Here is a 16,986-nt window from a genome sequence, read left to right as displayed (position 1 = left end):
TCAGTGAAGAAATCAAAGAGGAAATCAAAAAATACCTAGAAAAAAATGACAATGAAAACACAACGACCCAAAACCTATGGGATGCAGCAAAAGCAGTTCTAAGAGGGAAGTTTATAGCTATACAAGCCTACCTTACAAAACAAGAAACATCTCAAATAAACAGCCTAATCTTACACCTAAGGCAATTAGAGAAAGAAGAACAAAAAAACTGCAAAGTTAGCAGAAGGAAAGAAATCATAAAGATCAGACCAGAAATAAATGAAAAAGAAATGAAGGAAATGATAGCAAAGATCAATAAAACTAAAAGCTGGTTGTTTGAGAAGATAAACAAAATTGATAAACCATTAGCCAGACTTATCAAGAAAAAAAGGGAGAAGATTCAAATCAATAGAATTAGAAATGAAAAAGGAGAAGTAACAACTGACACTGCAGAAATACAAAGGATCATGAGAGATTACTACAAGCAACTCTATGCCAATAAAACGGACAACCTGAAAGAAATGGACAAATTCTTAGAAATGCACAACCTTCCGATACTGAACCAGGAAGGAATAGAAAATATGAACAGACCAATCAAAAGCACTGAAATTGAAACTGTGATTAAAATCTTCCAGCAAACAAAAGCCCTGGACCAGATAGCTTCACAGGCGAAATCTATCAAACATTTAGAGGAGAGCTAACACCTATCCTTCTCAATTTCTTCCAAAATATAGTAGAGGGAGGAACACTCCCAAACTCTTTCTACGAGGCCACCATCACTCTGTTACCAAAACCAGACAAAGATGTCACAAATAAAGAAAACTACAGGCCAATATCACTGATGAACATAGATGCAAGAATCCTCAACAAAATACTAGCAAACAGAATCCAACAGCACATTAAAAGGATCATACACCATGATCAAGTGGGGTTTATTCCAGGATTGCAAGGATTCTTCAGTATATGCAAATCAATCAGTGTGATACACCATATCAATAAACTGAAGTAGACAAACCATATGATTATCTCAATAGGTGCAGAGAAAGCTTTCGAGAAAATTCAACACCCATTTATGATTAAAAACCCTGCAGAAAGTAGGCATAGAGGGAACTTTCCTCAACATAATAAAGGCCATATATGACAAACCCACAGCCAACATCGTCCTCAATGGTGAAATACTGAAACCATTTCCCCTAAGATCAGGAACAAGACAAGGTTGCCTACTCTCACCACTATTATTCAACATAGTTTTGCAAATTGTAGCCACAGCAATCAGAGAAGAAGAAGAAATAAAAGGAATCTGAATTGGAAAAGAAGTAAAGCTGTCACTGTTGGCAGGTGACATTATACTATACATAGAGAATCGTAAAGATGCTACCAGTAAACTACTAGAGCTAATCAATGAATTTGGTAAAGTAGCAGGATACAAAATTAATGCACAGAAATCTCTTGCATTCCTATATACTAATGATGAAAAATCTGAAAGTGAAATTAAGAAAACACTCCCATTTACCATGGCAACAAAAAGAATAAAATATCTAGGAATACACCTACCTAAGGAGACAAAAGACCTGCATGCAGAAAATTATGACTCTGATGAAACAAATTAAAGATGATACAAATAGATGGAGAGATATACCATGTTCTTGGATTGGAAGAATCAATGTTGTGAAAATGACTCTACTACCCAAAGCAATCTACAGATTCAACGCAATCCCTATAAAACAATCACTGGCATTTTTCACAGAACTAGAACAAAAAATTTCACAATTTGTATGGAAACACAAAAGACCCTGAATAGCCAAAGCAATCTTGAGAAAGAAAAACGGAGCTGGAGGATCAGGCTCCCTGACTTCAGACTATACTACAAAGCTACAGACATCAAGACAGTATGGTACTGGCACAAAAACAGAAATATAGATCAATGGAACAGGATAGAAAGCCCAGAGATAAACCCACGCACATATGGTCACCTTATCTTTGATAAAGGAGGCAAGAATATACAGTGGAGAAAAGACAGCCTCTTCAATAAGTGGTGCTGGGAAAACTCGACAGCTACATGTAAAAGAATGAAATTAGAACACTCCCTACCACCATACACAAAAATAAACTCAAAATGGATTAAAGACCTAAATGTAAGGCCAGACACCATCAAACTCTTAGAGGAAAACATACGCAGAACACTCTATGACATAAATTACAGCAGGATCCTTTTTGACCCACCTCCTAGAGAAATGGAAATAAAAACAAAAATAAACAAATGGGACCTAATGAAACTTAAAAGCTTTTGCATAGCAAAGGAAACCATAAACAAGACCAAAAGACAACCCTCAGAATGGGAGAAAATATTTGCAAATGAAGCAACTGACAAAGGATTAATCTCCAAAACATACAAGCAACTCATGCAGCTCAATATCTAAGAAACAAACAACCCAATATAAAAATGGACAGAAGACCTAAATAGATATTTTTTCAAAGAAGATATACAGGTTGCCAACAAACACATGAAAGAATGCTGAACATCATTAATCATTAGAGAAATACAAATCAAAAGTACAATGAGATATCATGTTACACTGGTCAGCATGGCCATCATCAAAAATTCTACAAACAGTAAATGCTGGAGAGGGTGTGGAGAAAAGGGAATCCTCTTGCACTGTTGGTGGGAATGTAAATTGATAGAGCCACTATGGAGAACAGTATGGAGGTTCCTTAAAAAACTAAAAATAGAACTACCATACGACCCAGCAATCCCACTACTGGGCATATATCCTGAGAAATCCATAATTCTAAAAGAATCATGTACCAAAATGTTCATTGCAGCTCTATTTACAATAGCTAGGACATGGAAGCAACCTAAGTGTCCATCAACAGATGAATCGATAAAGAAGATATGGCACATATATACAACAGAATATTACTCAGCCATAAAAAGGAACGAAACTGAGTTATTTGTAGTGAGGTGGATGGACCTAGAGACTGTCATAGAGAGTGAAGTAAGTCAGGAAGAGAAAAACCAATACTGTATGTTAACACATATATATGGAATCTAAAAAAAGAAAGAAAAATAAAAAAAGGTCAGAAGAACCTAGGGGCAAGACGGGAATACAGATGCAGACCTACTTGAGAATGGACTTGAGGATACAGGGAGGGAAATGGTAAGGTGGGACAAAGTGAGAGAGTGGCATGGACATATATACACTACCAAATATAAAATAGATAGGTAGAGGGGGGCAGCCACATGGCACAGGGAGATCAGCTCGGTGCTTTGTGACCACCTGGAGGGGTGGGATGGGGAGGGTGGGAGGGAGGGAGATGCAAGAGGGAAGAGATATGGGGACATGTGTGTATGTGTAACTGATTCACTTTGTTGTAGAGCAGAAACTGACACACCATTGTAAAGCAGGTATACTCTAATAAAGATGTTAAAAAAAAGGTATAATAAATGATGGTCATAGAATGCTGAATATTCATCATTAGTAGGTACTCTACAATATACGCAACTACTGTCTTTCACAAGTGCTTTGTATGCTTATCAAGAATAAGTTGTATTTGTTTCCAGATCTCTAATCAGCTTTACTATAATTAAATAGTTTAAATGTAACATAACAGGATGAAATGTAAGTGTAAAGAGAATTGTTCTGTTTACAAAAATTAAGTGGTTTGTAAAGACTCAAAAGTGAATTACTAAAAAAAAAAAAAAAAAACTACTGTCAAATTAGAGGTGCTCAAGGTAACTGTAAAAGGCTAGGAGAAATAAAAAATTAAACAGGATTCTGCACTCATATTATTTAAAAAATGTTTTTAAGTGTTCATTTGATTTTTGGGACTTCCCTGGTGGTCCAGTGGTTAAGACTCCTTCCTTCCACTGCAGGGGGTGCTGGTTAGATCCCTGGTGAGTGGAAGTAAAATCCCGCGTGCTGCGCGGGTGTGCCCCCCTGGCCAAAAAAAAGCATTCATTCGATTTTAAAGAAACCTCTAAACTGAAAACAGTAGAAGACATATTACAGATATGGATAATTATAAGAAAGATGTTATGGACCTTCAACTAGGAGACTCATACTCATAGAAAAGTCCTACTTCAAAAGACAGAAAAATGAACATACATTTATGTTTTAAATTGAAATATAATATTTAAGGTACATATCTATGATTTTTAAAAAACTTCTTGCTTTAACAATTTCAATTAATTGTTAACTACTGGTCCTGACAATATCAAATTAGAAGGCATCTATTGTATACCTACAATTTTTCATATAGTTTTGGGCAGGGGAGTCACAGATTCTCTGAAGTCTATCATGGATCTCAGGATAAGAACCCGTGTTCTCTCTCTCTTTCTCTCTCTCTCTCTCTCTCTCTATATATATATATGTATATATATATATATTAGAATTCACCAAATATTACATGTGATGCTGTTATATGACAGTCAAAGAAAAGCAAAGGTCTCAACTCTAGGAATTTAAGTAACAATCATTATTTAACTACAGAAACTTTTAGGAACTCATATTAATATCTTTTACCATAGAAATTTTTATTTGAAGTCCCGCAATTCTTTTGTTTTTATTTTCCTTCTGTTAAAGTAAAATTAAACTTCATACTTTATTTTTAAAATTAAAAATAAGATGCATACTATACTATGATCCTGTTCTTACGAAACTGTATCTATTCATCCATCTATCTTTCTATGTCTATGTATGCATGAAGAAATGTCTAGAATAACATTCTATCAAATTTTAACACTTATTTTTCTGGATGGAAAAATTTCAGGTGGTTAGTTGGTTTTTTTCTTATACTCTTTTGTAATGCTTAAATTATTTAAGAATAAGTAGGTACCAATTTTATTTAAAAAAAACCCACAGGGCTTCCCTGGTGGTGCACTGGTTGAGAATCTGCCTGCTAATGCAGGGCACACGGGTTCAAGCCCTGGTCTGGGAGGATCCCACATGCCACGGAGCAACTGGGCCTGTGAGCCACAACTACTGAGCCTGCGCATCTGGAGCCTGTGCCCCGCAACAAGAGAGGCCACGACAGTGAGAGGCCCACGCACCGTGATGAAGAGTGGCCCCCGCTTGCCGCAACTAGAGAAAGCCCTCGCACAGAAACGAAGACACAACACAGCCAAAAATAGATATAAATTAATTAATTAATTAAAAAAAACCCCACAAAGTCATTATTCTAAACAAACAAAAACAATCAGTGGCAGCATCATGCACTGGGAAGAGAAATGGACAGGGAAGCAAGATGTCTGAAGCTGAATAGAACCCTGGAGAAATCAGTCACAGAAACTTCTCTGGGCCAGTTTCCAAATTGGCAAATGAGAAAATGAGGAAGTTGAACGTAATGAGCTCAAAGGTTTCTTTTAGTACTAACATTATATGAACTTAAGTGGCTAATTCCTATGTAAATTCTTAGAAAATATTAAAAAAAATAAGTTTATCATTTTATCCATCAATTACCTCAAGTTTAACTAGATTTAATGAATAACGCTCTCTTCCTTTGCTGTAAGCTTTTATAGCTTGATCATATTAGAAACTACATAGGGCACTATATCCTTGACATTCTCAAAATACTAAATAGGAAGCTTTATCTACATCAATAATTAAAGAGATGAAGTAATGAGAATACAAGTACAGAAAGTCCTGGTAACACCACACAATACTTCAAGTGTGAGGGGGAAATGTTAAATGTTGGTAATTAAAGGAAGAAGGAATGGAAGAAAAAAACTATATCTCAAAGCTCTCCTTCTCAATCCAAATATGTATTAAAAATAAAATAAAAATACTGACACAAACTCTTCAAATCATTAGGAGAATCTTTGGATTTGTAGGGTAAACTCACAAGAAAATGACAAAACAACTATAATATGGATTTCAAAATTGAGTGTGCATATGTGTATGTATTTTTTTTAATCCTCAGAAGCCTCTGTTTTCTATCAGTTGGTTATTTCTTGCATTATGTTAATCTGCTGAACTGACAACTGCCAGCAGGTATAATTTTCTGTTAATTAAAAACTGAATTTTACACAGCTCAACAATGGAGCAGTATTTCTCCCCATAAATTCCAATTCACTGTCTCTGAACTTAAACCTCAAATCAGCATTTACTTCCTTGAATTACATTTAAACAAATTCATCCTATTTATTTGTGATAATCATGTAATCAACCATGGCATTTACCACGCTGAGATGTTAATGTGATTTTGCCAACATAAGAGAATACCAACCATATTTCTCTGAAAATTAAATGTTGCAGGTGCTGTATGACATTTAAACATTGTCACACTGAGAGTTTAAACAAGTACTGAAATGAAGCTATAGCTTAAAAAGAACTTACCTTTGCAATTATTACTGATTGAACAGGGTAGCAAACAGTTGCTCCTAAAGTGGCCAGTCCCAGTGGATAAGCAATTCTCTTAAACCTAGAACCTATGACATTCAAACAAACTATTAAACTCCAAACAGATGCTACCAGAGACTTGATGCTTTTATAACTTTCATGCTTTCTTTGTTCCTCTTTAAGCCATCACCCTATGTTAAATTTTCTTTAGGTAATAATACCAATCAAGATGATAGGTAAAATGTCCTTAAGTATTACAGTTCAATTAATACTCCTTAGTTGTCATGTCCAATTTAAGAAAAGTATTCTCAATCTAACATTGATAATTACCTACACAAAGGGGGTTGATGATTTTCTTCTTTTTAAAAACTAGGTATTTTTTCATGTCCTAAGAAACCCAGAGTTGTAACCACATTTTTTTCAAGTATCTAATAAAGCATGATGATATAGAGAATTAATCAACTACCATGTTTGTGACACCATGTTAAACTGAAATGGACTCTTCAGAGATCCTTTTTTGATTAAGTCCTTAGATAGCTAAAGGATCCAACTAACTAATCAGCTAAGGATTTTAAAAGGGACATAACTCCTTCGTGTCACTGATTTCGAATACTAAAGTAATAATTTAATAGAGAAGGAGAAATATCATAAGATGTCGCTTATATGCAGAATCTAAAAAAAATGAAACAAATGAGCTTATTTACAAAACAGAAACAGACTCACAGACTTGGAGAACAAACTTATGGTTACCGGGCGGGGATGGGTAGTGGGGAGAGATAGGGAGCTTGGGATTGACTTGTACACATCAACACTGTATTTAAAATGGATAACCAACAAGGACTTACTGTATAGCAGAAGGAACTCTGCTCAATATTCTGTTAACAACCTAATTGAGAAAAGAAATTGAAAAATAATAGATACATGTATATGTAAAACTGAAACACTTTGTTGTACACCTAAAACTAACACAACATTGTTAATCAACTGTACTCCAATATAAAATAAAAAGTTAAAAAAATTGCAAATAACTTGCAATAATTCATTCATTTCCAAAAGTGCCTTAACTAAGCATCTGAGTCATTTTCAAACTTTTTTTTTTAAATAGCAAAATCCTTTAAAAAAGTCTTTCAAATAGAATCTCACCTGGAACTTCATATATAAAACTTCATATATAAAACCTTCAAGTAGACTTGAAGCTACTCTGGTTAGCCTGAGGGAGTGAAGCTCATTATCAAGCCCTACCTACACGGCTTTTCCCTTATCCCTATACAACCCCTAAACACTTCCATGGAACCCTAGGTTCTACAGAATAGTGTGAAACCCACCACTCTAAGCCATAGCTTAGTTCCAACAGACTGTTGGTTGAAAACAATATGTATTTTAAATGCTTATCGGGGTACCCTGGACTGTAAATGTGATCTGGACAATTAGATGATGGGATTTCTAATTAGGGTAAGTACTTTTATTTTCTGGAACAGCTCTTACAACCCTTAATTTAAAAATGAGACACCCTATCTGGTATATCAGTAAAGACTATGGTGAAAAATACCTGGCAATGTTTGCAGGCAACTTTACAGTTTAGGGTAGGTAAAAACAAGATGTATTTCTCTGTCTGGTTTAACTATTAGTAAGGAGGCCTTCTACAGTCATGTCTACAACAGACTGAGCATTGAGGGAGGTGGGTAGATAGGCTGCTTCAACCTTTACTGTAGCTTTCCTTTAGATATTGACAGGTTTTTGTGATACTGGGAAAGAGGGTCTAGCTATATTAAAATATGTCTTGCTCACTATTATTCTAGTATCTGTAGTTTGGTTCTTGATTTTACTGACCTAGCATCCCTTAATGTAGGTTTCCTTGACTCAGCCAAATTCCCCTAATTGTGCTGCTCCTAAACTTGGAAGGTGTCAGTTTTTCCTTGATGTGTCATCTTATTTTATTTTTTATTTACTTTTTTTGTAGTTGCTATACTTTTTTGAACCATTTTAACACATCTTTGACCAGAGATGTATTATGGCCACAGGCATCAGTTTCTGCGAAAATCCCCCAGTCAATAATGTGTTAAAATTGAAGTATAGTTAATTTACAATGCTGTGTTAGTTTCAGGTGTACAGCAAAGTGATTCAGTTATATATATTCTCTTTCAGATTCTTTTCCATTATAGGTTATTACAAGATATTGAATATAGTTCTCTGTGTTATATAGTAGGTCCTTATTGTTTATTTTACATATAGTAGTATATATCTGTTAATCCCACACTCCTAATTTACCTCCCTACACCCCCACCTCCGCCATCCCCTTTGGTAACCGTAAGTTTGTTTTCTATGTCTGTAAGTCTATTTCTGTTTTGTAAATAAGTTCATTTACATATTTTTTTTAGATTCCACATATAAGTGATATCATATGATATTTGTCTTTCTCTGTCTGACTTACTTCACTTAGTATGATAATCTCTAGGTCCATCCATGTTGCTGCAAATGGCATTATTTCATTCTTTTTTATGGCTGAGTAATATTCCATTGCATATATATATATATATATATATATATATATATATATATATATATATATATATATACACACACACACACAATGGAATATTTCTCACACACACCACGTCTTTGTTATTATTTTCAATATTAAAAAGACTTACATTCATCCTCTCTTTACTTGATATGAAAGGCCAGTTTACAAGAAAATAAATTTCATTTGGGTTCAATAGCCCTACTCCCATAAGTAGAAAGGGACTCTAGACATAGACACTAACTAGCTATGTAATATGTACTATGAAATCATTGAATGATTTCCTTTCTCTGGACCTCTAGCTGTAGCATTATAGGATTAGACTAAACCAACATCTTTCATACATTTTTGACCATGACTCATACTAAAGAACAAATTTTACATTATGACCTCTCTCTCTCTCTGTTTCTGTCTCTGTCTGTTTCTCTCTTTCACACACACACACATACACACTCCACTGAAACAGAAGTTTCACAATATTTATCCATACTGAGTACAAAACACTCTGATATTTGCTATTGTCCTCTATTTTATTTTTAATAAAATGCTTCCTGAGAGTCACCATATTTATTTCACTACCTACTTATAAACTGAGCTCTGTAATTTGAAAAATACTGGGTTAGATTATTCTAGCTCTGACACTTGGAGTCATTGTGAATGACCTAAGGAACATTTTCTCTTACAAGTGGATTATGAGTTTCTCACTGAGAACTGAGTAATATGCTTTGGCCAGTTTCATTCAAAATTTAATTCCTTCTCTTATTGTTACATGTGGTGATCCTGATTTTCAATGTCTTTCCTAATGAATAATTTATAACATGTATTCAATTAGAAGTTGCATATAGTGTTAGAATAAAAAATATGATACAAGCTATGATTAATACTAGCTATAGGGAAGGTCTATTGGGATAAGATATATGGGCTAGAGTTAGAATGCTGGAATGTTCTTATAATTCAGAGGTTTTGTATCTGATTAGGTGTACTTGGGTTAAGGCTACTTTAAGGACTAAAGCTGGGCAAACCAACCATAATGTATCTGATGTCAGATTCCAGGTTGGTTCAGAGCTGTGACTTGCAACAACATGTAATTTAATTTGGGGACAATGACTGACACTGGGGACAGAGGATGAATGGAAGGTGACCCAAATGGCTACTGACCAGAGAACTGCACCAGCTTAGTAAGGGCTTAGGTGAGGAGGGGAGGCAGTAATCCTACTGAGAGAGATTTCTATACCCAGAGATGGAAGATGGGCAAATACAAAATTCACCATGTGCTTATGAAAGAGTTATTTAGTGATGTGCAGAAAAGAGTTAACATATGCCCAAGACTGCCATTGTTAGAAAGGCATGCTTACAAGACTGGCCATTGGCTGGCATCTGGGAACCTGACTGGTAAGCAGTTCACTACACTAATAGAAAATGTTCCCTGAATCAGAAGAGTGGTACAGTAAGTCCCCTACATACAAACGAGTTCCATTCCAAGAGCGTGTTCATAAGTCCAATTTGTTTGTAAGTCCAACAAAGTTAGTCCTAGGTACCCAACTAACACAATCAGCTATATAGTACTGTACTGTAATAGGTTTATAATACTTTTCACACAAATAATACATAAAAAACAAACACAAAGAATTTTTTAAAATTTTAATCTTACAGTACCTTGAAAAGTACAGTAGTACAGTACAACAGCTGGCATACAGGGGCTGGCATCGAGTGAACAAGCAAGAAGAGTCACTGACTGGAGGAGGGAGAGGAAATGGGAGATGTAGAGCTGAAGGATCATCAGTAATAGGAGATGGAGGGCAAGCTGCAATTTCACTCATGCCTGACGTTGATGGCACAGGTTCTGGTTCCTTGCTGGATTCATTTCTATCTACCCTCTAAAAGAAACGATCCAGTGATGTCTGGGTAGTAGCTCTTTTTTTCTCGTCACAGATGACACTGTAGCACTGGATTGCATTCTGAACGGCTGCTGCAACCTTTGTGTACCATTCTACATTAGGGTCCTGTGCCTCAAAAACTAAGAAAATCCCCTTGCCATTTCCTGTGTCGTGAATCTCTTCAGTTCTTCAGTTACTTCTTCCTCTTGTCTCTCTTCATCCTTTCCCTGGGCCTCCAATTCCATCAGGTCTTCATTACTAAGCTCCTCATGTTGCACAGAAAGGAGTTCAATGATGTCGTCCTCTTGCAGATCTAGCTCCAGCTTCTCGCTGAGGGTCAATAAGTTGCTGAAGACCTCTTTGGACTCCTCATCCACCTTCTCAAATCCACGAAAATCGTGAACAAACTGCGGGCAAAGGTTCTTCCAAACCCCATTCATGGTGATGGCCGTAACCTCACGCCAAGCAAAGTCAATGTTTTTATGGTTTTGTAGATGTTATACTCCTCCCAAAATTGTCGCAAGGTTGTTCCTGATTCGTCACTTGCCTTTACTTCCTGACGAAAAGTGTGACGTAAATAATATTTCTTGAAAGTCGCTATAACTCCCTGGTCCATAGGTTGGATGAGCGATGTAGTATTCGGTGGCAGATGCACTACTTTGACATTGGGATGAAAGTCGTCCATGAATGGAGGGTGGCCTGGAGCACTGTTGAGCAGCAAAAGAATGTTGAATGGGACGTCCTTCTCCAAGCAATATTTCCCTACCTCCAGAATAAAGTGGTGGAAAAAGCAGTCCTGGAAAATGGCCTCTGTAACCCAGGCTTTGGGGTTACTCTTCCACACAATAGGAAGAGAGCCCTTGGCTGTTTTAAAGGGCTCTTGGGTTCTCTGAATGATAAACTAAGAGAGGCTTCAGCTTCATCCTGCCAGAGGCACTGCCACCAAACAACAGAGTTAGCCTATCCTTTGCTGCTTTATAGCCTGGCATCAACTTTTCTTCCTTGCTGATATAACTTTGGTCTGTCATCCTCTTCCAGTACAGTCCTGTCTCATCCACATTAAAAACCTGCTCGGGTAAATACACGTCTTCATCAATAATTTCCCGAAGCATTTTAGGAAATTCCCAGGCAGCTACCATATCTGCACTCACGGCCTCGCCACTTACTTTTACGTTGTAAATGTTGGCTGTAGCCTTGAACTGATGAAGCCAGCCATGGCTGGCATTAAAAGATGGGCCCTCTGATTCTTTGCTGTGTTTCTTCTTCAAGTCTTTATAAAGGCTGTTACCTTCCCCTTGAACCAGCATTAAGCTGAGTGGGACTTAACGCTGATGCTGATCCTGCATTCACACACTGAGAAGTTTCACCATGTCCTCCATCACTTTTCCACGTTTCTTTGATATTATTGTCCACATCACTGGCACAGCAGACTTCACATGTTCCACGATCTTGTTCTTGTTCTTGTTCTTTAGAATCTTGTTGATGGTTGAATGATTCATGTTATAAGAACGAGTGACGTCTACCATCTTTTCGCCTCACTCCACTCTCTCAATTATTTTCACTATTATTTCCATCGTAATCACTTGGTGCTTCTTAGCAACGCCAGACACGTGAACTAACTTACATGATTGGACATGCGAATGCACGTTCGCTTCTCTGAAAGTTTGCAACTTGAAGTTTCATATGTAGGGGACTTACTGTACACTGTGCTTAAACTGTGTATATAAATAAATTCAGAAATTAATATAATGGCATTAAAAGAGAGAATATATATTTTTAACCCTACCTTTTCTTGCTGAAATGAAGCCTGCCAATCCTGAAACTGTAATCACTCCAATTTTCGGAAGAAAATCTCGAGGTGGATTCTTCAAATAGACATATGCATCTCAAGAAATCATTTAAAAATTAATATAAATAACTTACTATAATTGAGCATTCTATATAGGTATGATGAAGAAAAGTTAGAGATTTGCTAAGATAATAGCAGATGGTTTAAACATTCTTCAAAAGAACTACACAAAATAATGATTTGAGTAGCAACTTAAAAAGCCAGTTGGTAATAGTTACTTGTTACAAAATAAAATCTTCCTTCCACAGCTGATTTAATGGTATTTGTTTTCTTAATACAGGCGATTATTATACTTTAATGAAATATAATGATAGAGTGTACACTAGCATTATATGGATTAAGATGGATTACTATAAAGCAAATTCCTCATTGTGTATGTATTATATTCTTATAATGGAAATGCTTCTGGCCTTATCTGTTCAAACATTGGTAGGATCTAGTAAGAATTGAAATAGATACTTTAGCAGGAAACTTTGAATAACAGTCTAGGGAAACATGCAGCTATCACTCTGCTTGCCACTACTCCCCAGTAAACTCAGAGAAGCCGTTGCTCTTGGTTAAAACCAATGATCAGAATGAGAAGTGAGCCTAGACAAAAAATAGATGGAAAGGGAGCAGAGGTCCAAATTTCTTGGCTTTTTATAAATTTAAATGGTTTCTGGTTCCATGCAATCCAAAAAACACACTCTTCTATCATAATTATTTATTTAATTATTAATTATTTATTTAATGGAATTTAATCATATTCCTCAAGGTTGATGAGGAATATAATTTGGAATTAATTGGAATTAATTCTTACACACATTAAATAATGATAATACATACAGGTCATCAACATCACAGAGGCATTTAAAATTTTAGGTGTTCTTTCTGTCCCCCAATACACATTTATTTTGACAACTGGCTTAGGCTAAAAAATATTAGGGAGCTATACTTGATGCCAAACACCATTATCAAACTAACGAGTCTAATACAATTGTTTTCCAACATTAGCTCAAATATTCTAGGGTGACTAATTGATATCGTGTTTCCTAGCAACCAATAGCAAAATACTACGTATTTTAACAGCAAATAGTACTTATTTAAACTAATTAATAACAATGGAGATATATGTTTAATTTATGCTGTATGAGTATACAATATGAGTTTTGTACCTAAAACAGCCAGTTTGAGTCCAGGTGTTGCCACTTACACCTTGGTAATCTACTTAACCCTTCTAAACCCCAGTTTCCTCATCTGTAGAATGGGAGTCATTATAATACCAACATCCAGAAATTTGCTACAAAATAAAATTAGATGCTCATCATAATGCCTCAACATATAATAATTGCTAAATAAATAATGGATACTATTGCTTTGTTATTATTATCATAAACTGCTATATAGAGTATCTTCTGAGTTGGTAAAACATGATAATGGTAACATACCAAGTTTATTTTTCTCACATTTAAACCTTGCAAGTTAAAAAGACAATAGAACATTTCTAATTATAGACAGTTCACTCAACCTACCTTTTCCAAATTGTACTGTATCCATTATCCCATATTTCACGAAGACATAAACACCCTAAGTAAAAAGGGGGAAAAAAGGACATCTGCATTTTTGAAGATGTTGATAATTAGGTCAAATAGCCCACATCTTTGAGATTATATGAAATTGCACCAAAATCTAAATCTAGTTTTCCTGTTTATTCTCTATGTGGACACTTGTTGAACTTAGCTTCTCTTCACTTCTTGCTTTTCATTCTATTTAACATGGATAATACTTGTTTGCTATATTCCTCATATAAATGGGTAAAGTAATGCCAATAAAATAATCAGAGCAGCTCACAGAAAAGCTATTACAGAAGTACAAAGATTTATCATCTTATTTTATGATAGCGTAGAAAAATGAATGGAAATTTTTAGAAGCATGAAGAGAGGTATATTTCAGCTTAGAAGCAACATCTGATTAATAAAGATGTGGCAGCAACAACATAACGATTTGTGGAGAAAACAACAAAAAGCCTAAAGAAAAGTGCTTCATCTTCTCTCTTTTTCTTAGTGTTCATTAGAATAAGAAAAATAAATCTAAATAAGACATTTATCTTAGAATAGAAATCATCCTACACAGACTAGTGTCCATCTTGTTTTCAACAGGAACATAAATTATCTGCAAATCAAGATTATATTAGCCCACTGAAGGGATTAAAGCTTTAAATCAAATGATTCTTTTTACCTGTTTCTAACTATTTATTTTAATGCAAGAAACATTGTTAAGCATATTTTTTGATATGTACTATCTCAAGTACATCAGAAGAAAAATGAAGGCATGGAATAATTTACCCATAGTAATTGCCCATAGTCATGCTGTACTCTATTGATAAAACTAGAAAACACAGTCTAAATATGTGGTCTCCATCTCTGAACTAGCTGCTATGAAACCATGGGATAAAAACAACAAAAGAGATTTTCAAAGCAAAGACAATAGAAATGATTATATTAGATAGGAAAGAATTAAATTATTGCTATTGATATACCTTGGTATTAGTAACTTTATCTCAGACAGATACTTTCATGATGATCACATGCAGAAGTTCATCCTGTTCATCATGGTTTAAAGCTGTACAAACCAACACAGACCCTAACCGCCACTGAGCTACTTCTCCTTGGGGACTGTCTCTTGAGAAAATTTCACCTCAAAGTTATAATGCTTACTGATCAGTTGATTGGGAATAATGTAACTGTTGAGGAAGAAAACTTTGGGGAAATTTTCCTTAGCTGTGTTTAGGAATTCACTTTTACCACTGGAGGTCACTGCTACCTAAATTTCGAAACACTAAGGAGTAGGAATAGAAATTGAATTTGCCCTACATGATTCTAAGTTTAATGCAGAATGTAATTTGAGCCGGAGGTAATTTTTAAAGAATAGATTACATTTTAAGGAGAACATTAGAGAGGAAATGTTTACATTGAAGATGAAATGCATTTGGAAGCGCCCTTCTTCAATCTATTCATTTCAGCATATTAACAGAGTAAAAAGTCCTTTTAGTCTTAAATTGGGTGATAGTAACAATAGCAATTTAAAGATCTCACAGGAACAATTAACCTCACTGAAAACAACTTTGAGAACACTATGGAAAATTAGGTGTCAAGAGACTTCAGTCTGAATCATCCAGCTGTTGGCATACAGCCTCAGAGGCATGACTCAGACCCTAATTAGTTAAGCTATTTCCTGCTGAGACCAAACTATTAATAGTGTGTAGTACAACTAGTCAAACTATTAAAAGTGTATTATTAGAATTATAAATGTCTATTAGAATTGTTTGACAGGCACAAATTTAAAAAAAAATAACACCATGTATTCATCAGATGTTTGAAATATCTGAAATGACCAGAGTTCACAGATTTGATATTTCATAAGACCGTTAGAATTTTCTTTTTAAAAAGAATGGATTAGAAACAAAAAAAGCACAAGGGTTCACAATTGGATAGGTTAGATTTGAGGAAATGTTGTGTGGTTATTAGGTCAGAATGATGAAAACAATGGTACCACCATTATCATTATGACACTGACACTGGAGATGTTGATGTTAGCACACATCTATGTTGATGCTATGATTATGAAACAGCAGTATTGTACTAGCTTACTCCACCCCTCTGCTGCTGGATAATGCTGATTGAAGGCTAAGTATTAAAATAAGGTGAATTATATTTTGCCCAATAGCTGACTATAGCCAAAATGGTCTTATGAACTAAACCTAACAAGTGAATATTTTACTCAGCCAAATAAGTAACAATGCAGAAGTAATATCAGAACTTCATATAAAAGGTCAAGCAATGTTTTGTACATGCCATGTGACATAAATGCTTGATGAACTACTTTAATCTATGCAGTAGTGGTAGAGTAGATTAAATATGGCCACAAATTCTTTGCTGCTACTCATATTGAGAGATGGTATCTAATTCCCCTCCCATAAAAACTGGGTTGGCCTTAATGACTTGATTTAACAACAGAATGCTGTAGAAGTAACCTTCCTGGACACCTGAAGACAGGTAAGAAGCTTGGCAAATTCTGACTAAGGCCTCTTGCAACATTTTCTCTAGGAGCCCTGAACTGTCCATGTAAGTTATCTGACTACCTGAGGCCAGGTGTAGATGCTTCAGTCAACATTCCCAGCTGAGCCCAGCCTTCTAGCCATCTGTGACAAGGTGCCAGCGAAGAGAATGAAGCTGTCTTGGACCCTCTTAATCAGCCCATTCACCGGATGAATACCACTGGGTGGCCTCTGTCAACACCACATGCAACAGAAGAATCAGCTGTCTGAAGTCTGATTAAATTTCTGACTCACAAAATCATGAGATAGAACAGTTGCTGTTTTAAACCACTAAGTTTTGGGGTAGTTTGTTACACATCAATGAATAACTGGAACAATTGTTATGT

The 16,986-nt window shown here is 35.5% G+C and overlaps 1 protein-coding gene across 3 annotated transcripts in view; it reads right to left on the bottom strand.

The window, feature by feature from the left end:
- Positions 1-16,986, bottom strand: part of APOOL (apolipoprotein O like) — a 92,722-nt gene that overhangs the window by 18,931 nt on the left and 56,805 nt on the right. For all 3 annotated transcript variants that reach the window (XM_036841138.1, XM_036841140.1, XM_036841139.1), the window contains 3 exons: positions 14,076-14,130; positions 12,502-12,600; positions 6,315-6,406 (listed from right to left, as the gene is read on the bottom strand). In XM_036841138.1, coding sequence (XP_036697033.1) covers positions 6,315-6,406; positions 12,502-12,600; positions 14,076-14,130 — 246 coding nt within the window. The remainder of the gene's footprint in view (positions 1-6,314; positions 6,407-12,501; positions 12,601-14,075; positions 14,131-16,986) is intronic.

Source organism: Balaenoptera musculus, chromosome X (genome assembly GCF_009873245.2).
Source record: "Balaenoptera musculus isolate JJ_BM4_2016_0621 chromosome X, mBalMus1.pri.v3, whole genome shotgun sequence".
NCBI lineage: Eukaryota > Metazoa > Chordata > Mammalia > Artiodactyla > Balaenopteridae > Balaenoptera > Balaenoptera musculus.
The sequence above is the reverse complement of the archived record's forward strand: the minus strand, read 5'-3'. Positions and strand labels throughout refer to the sequence as shown.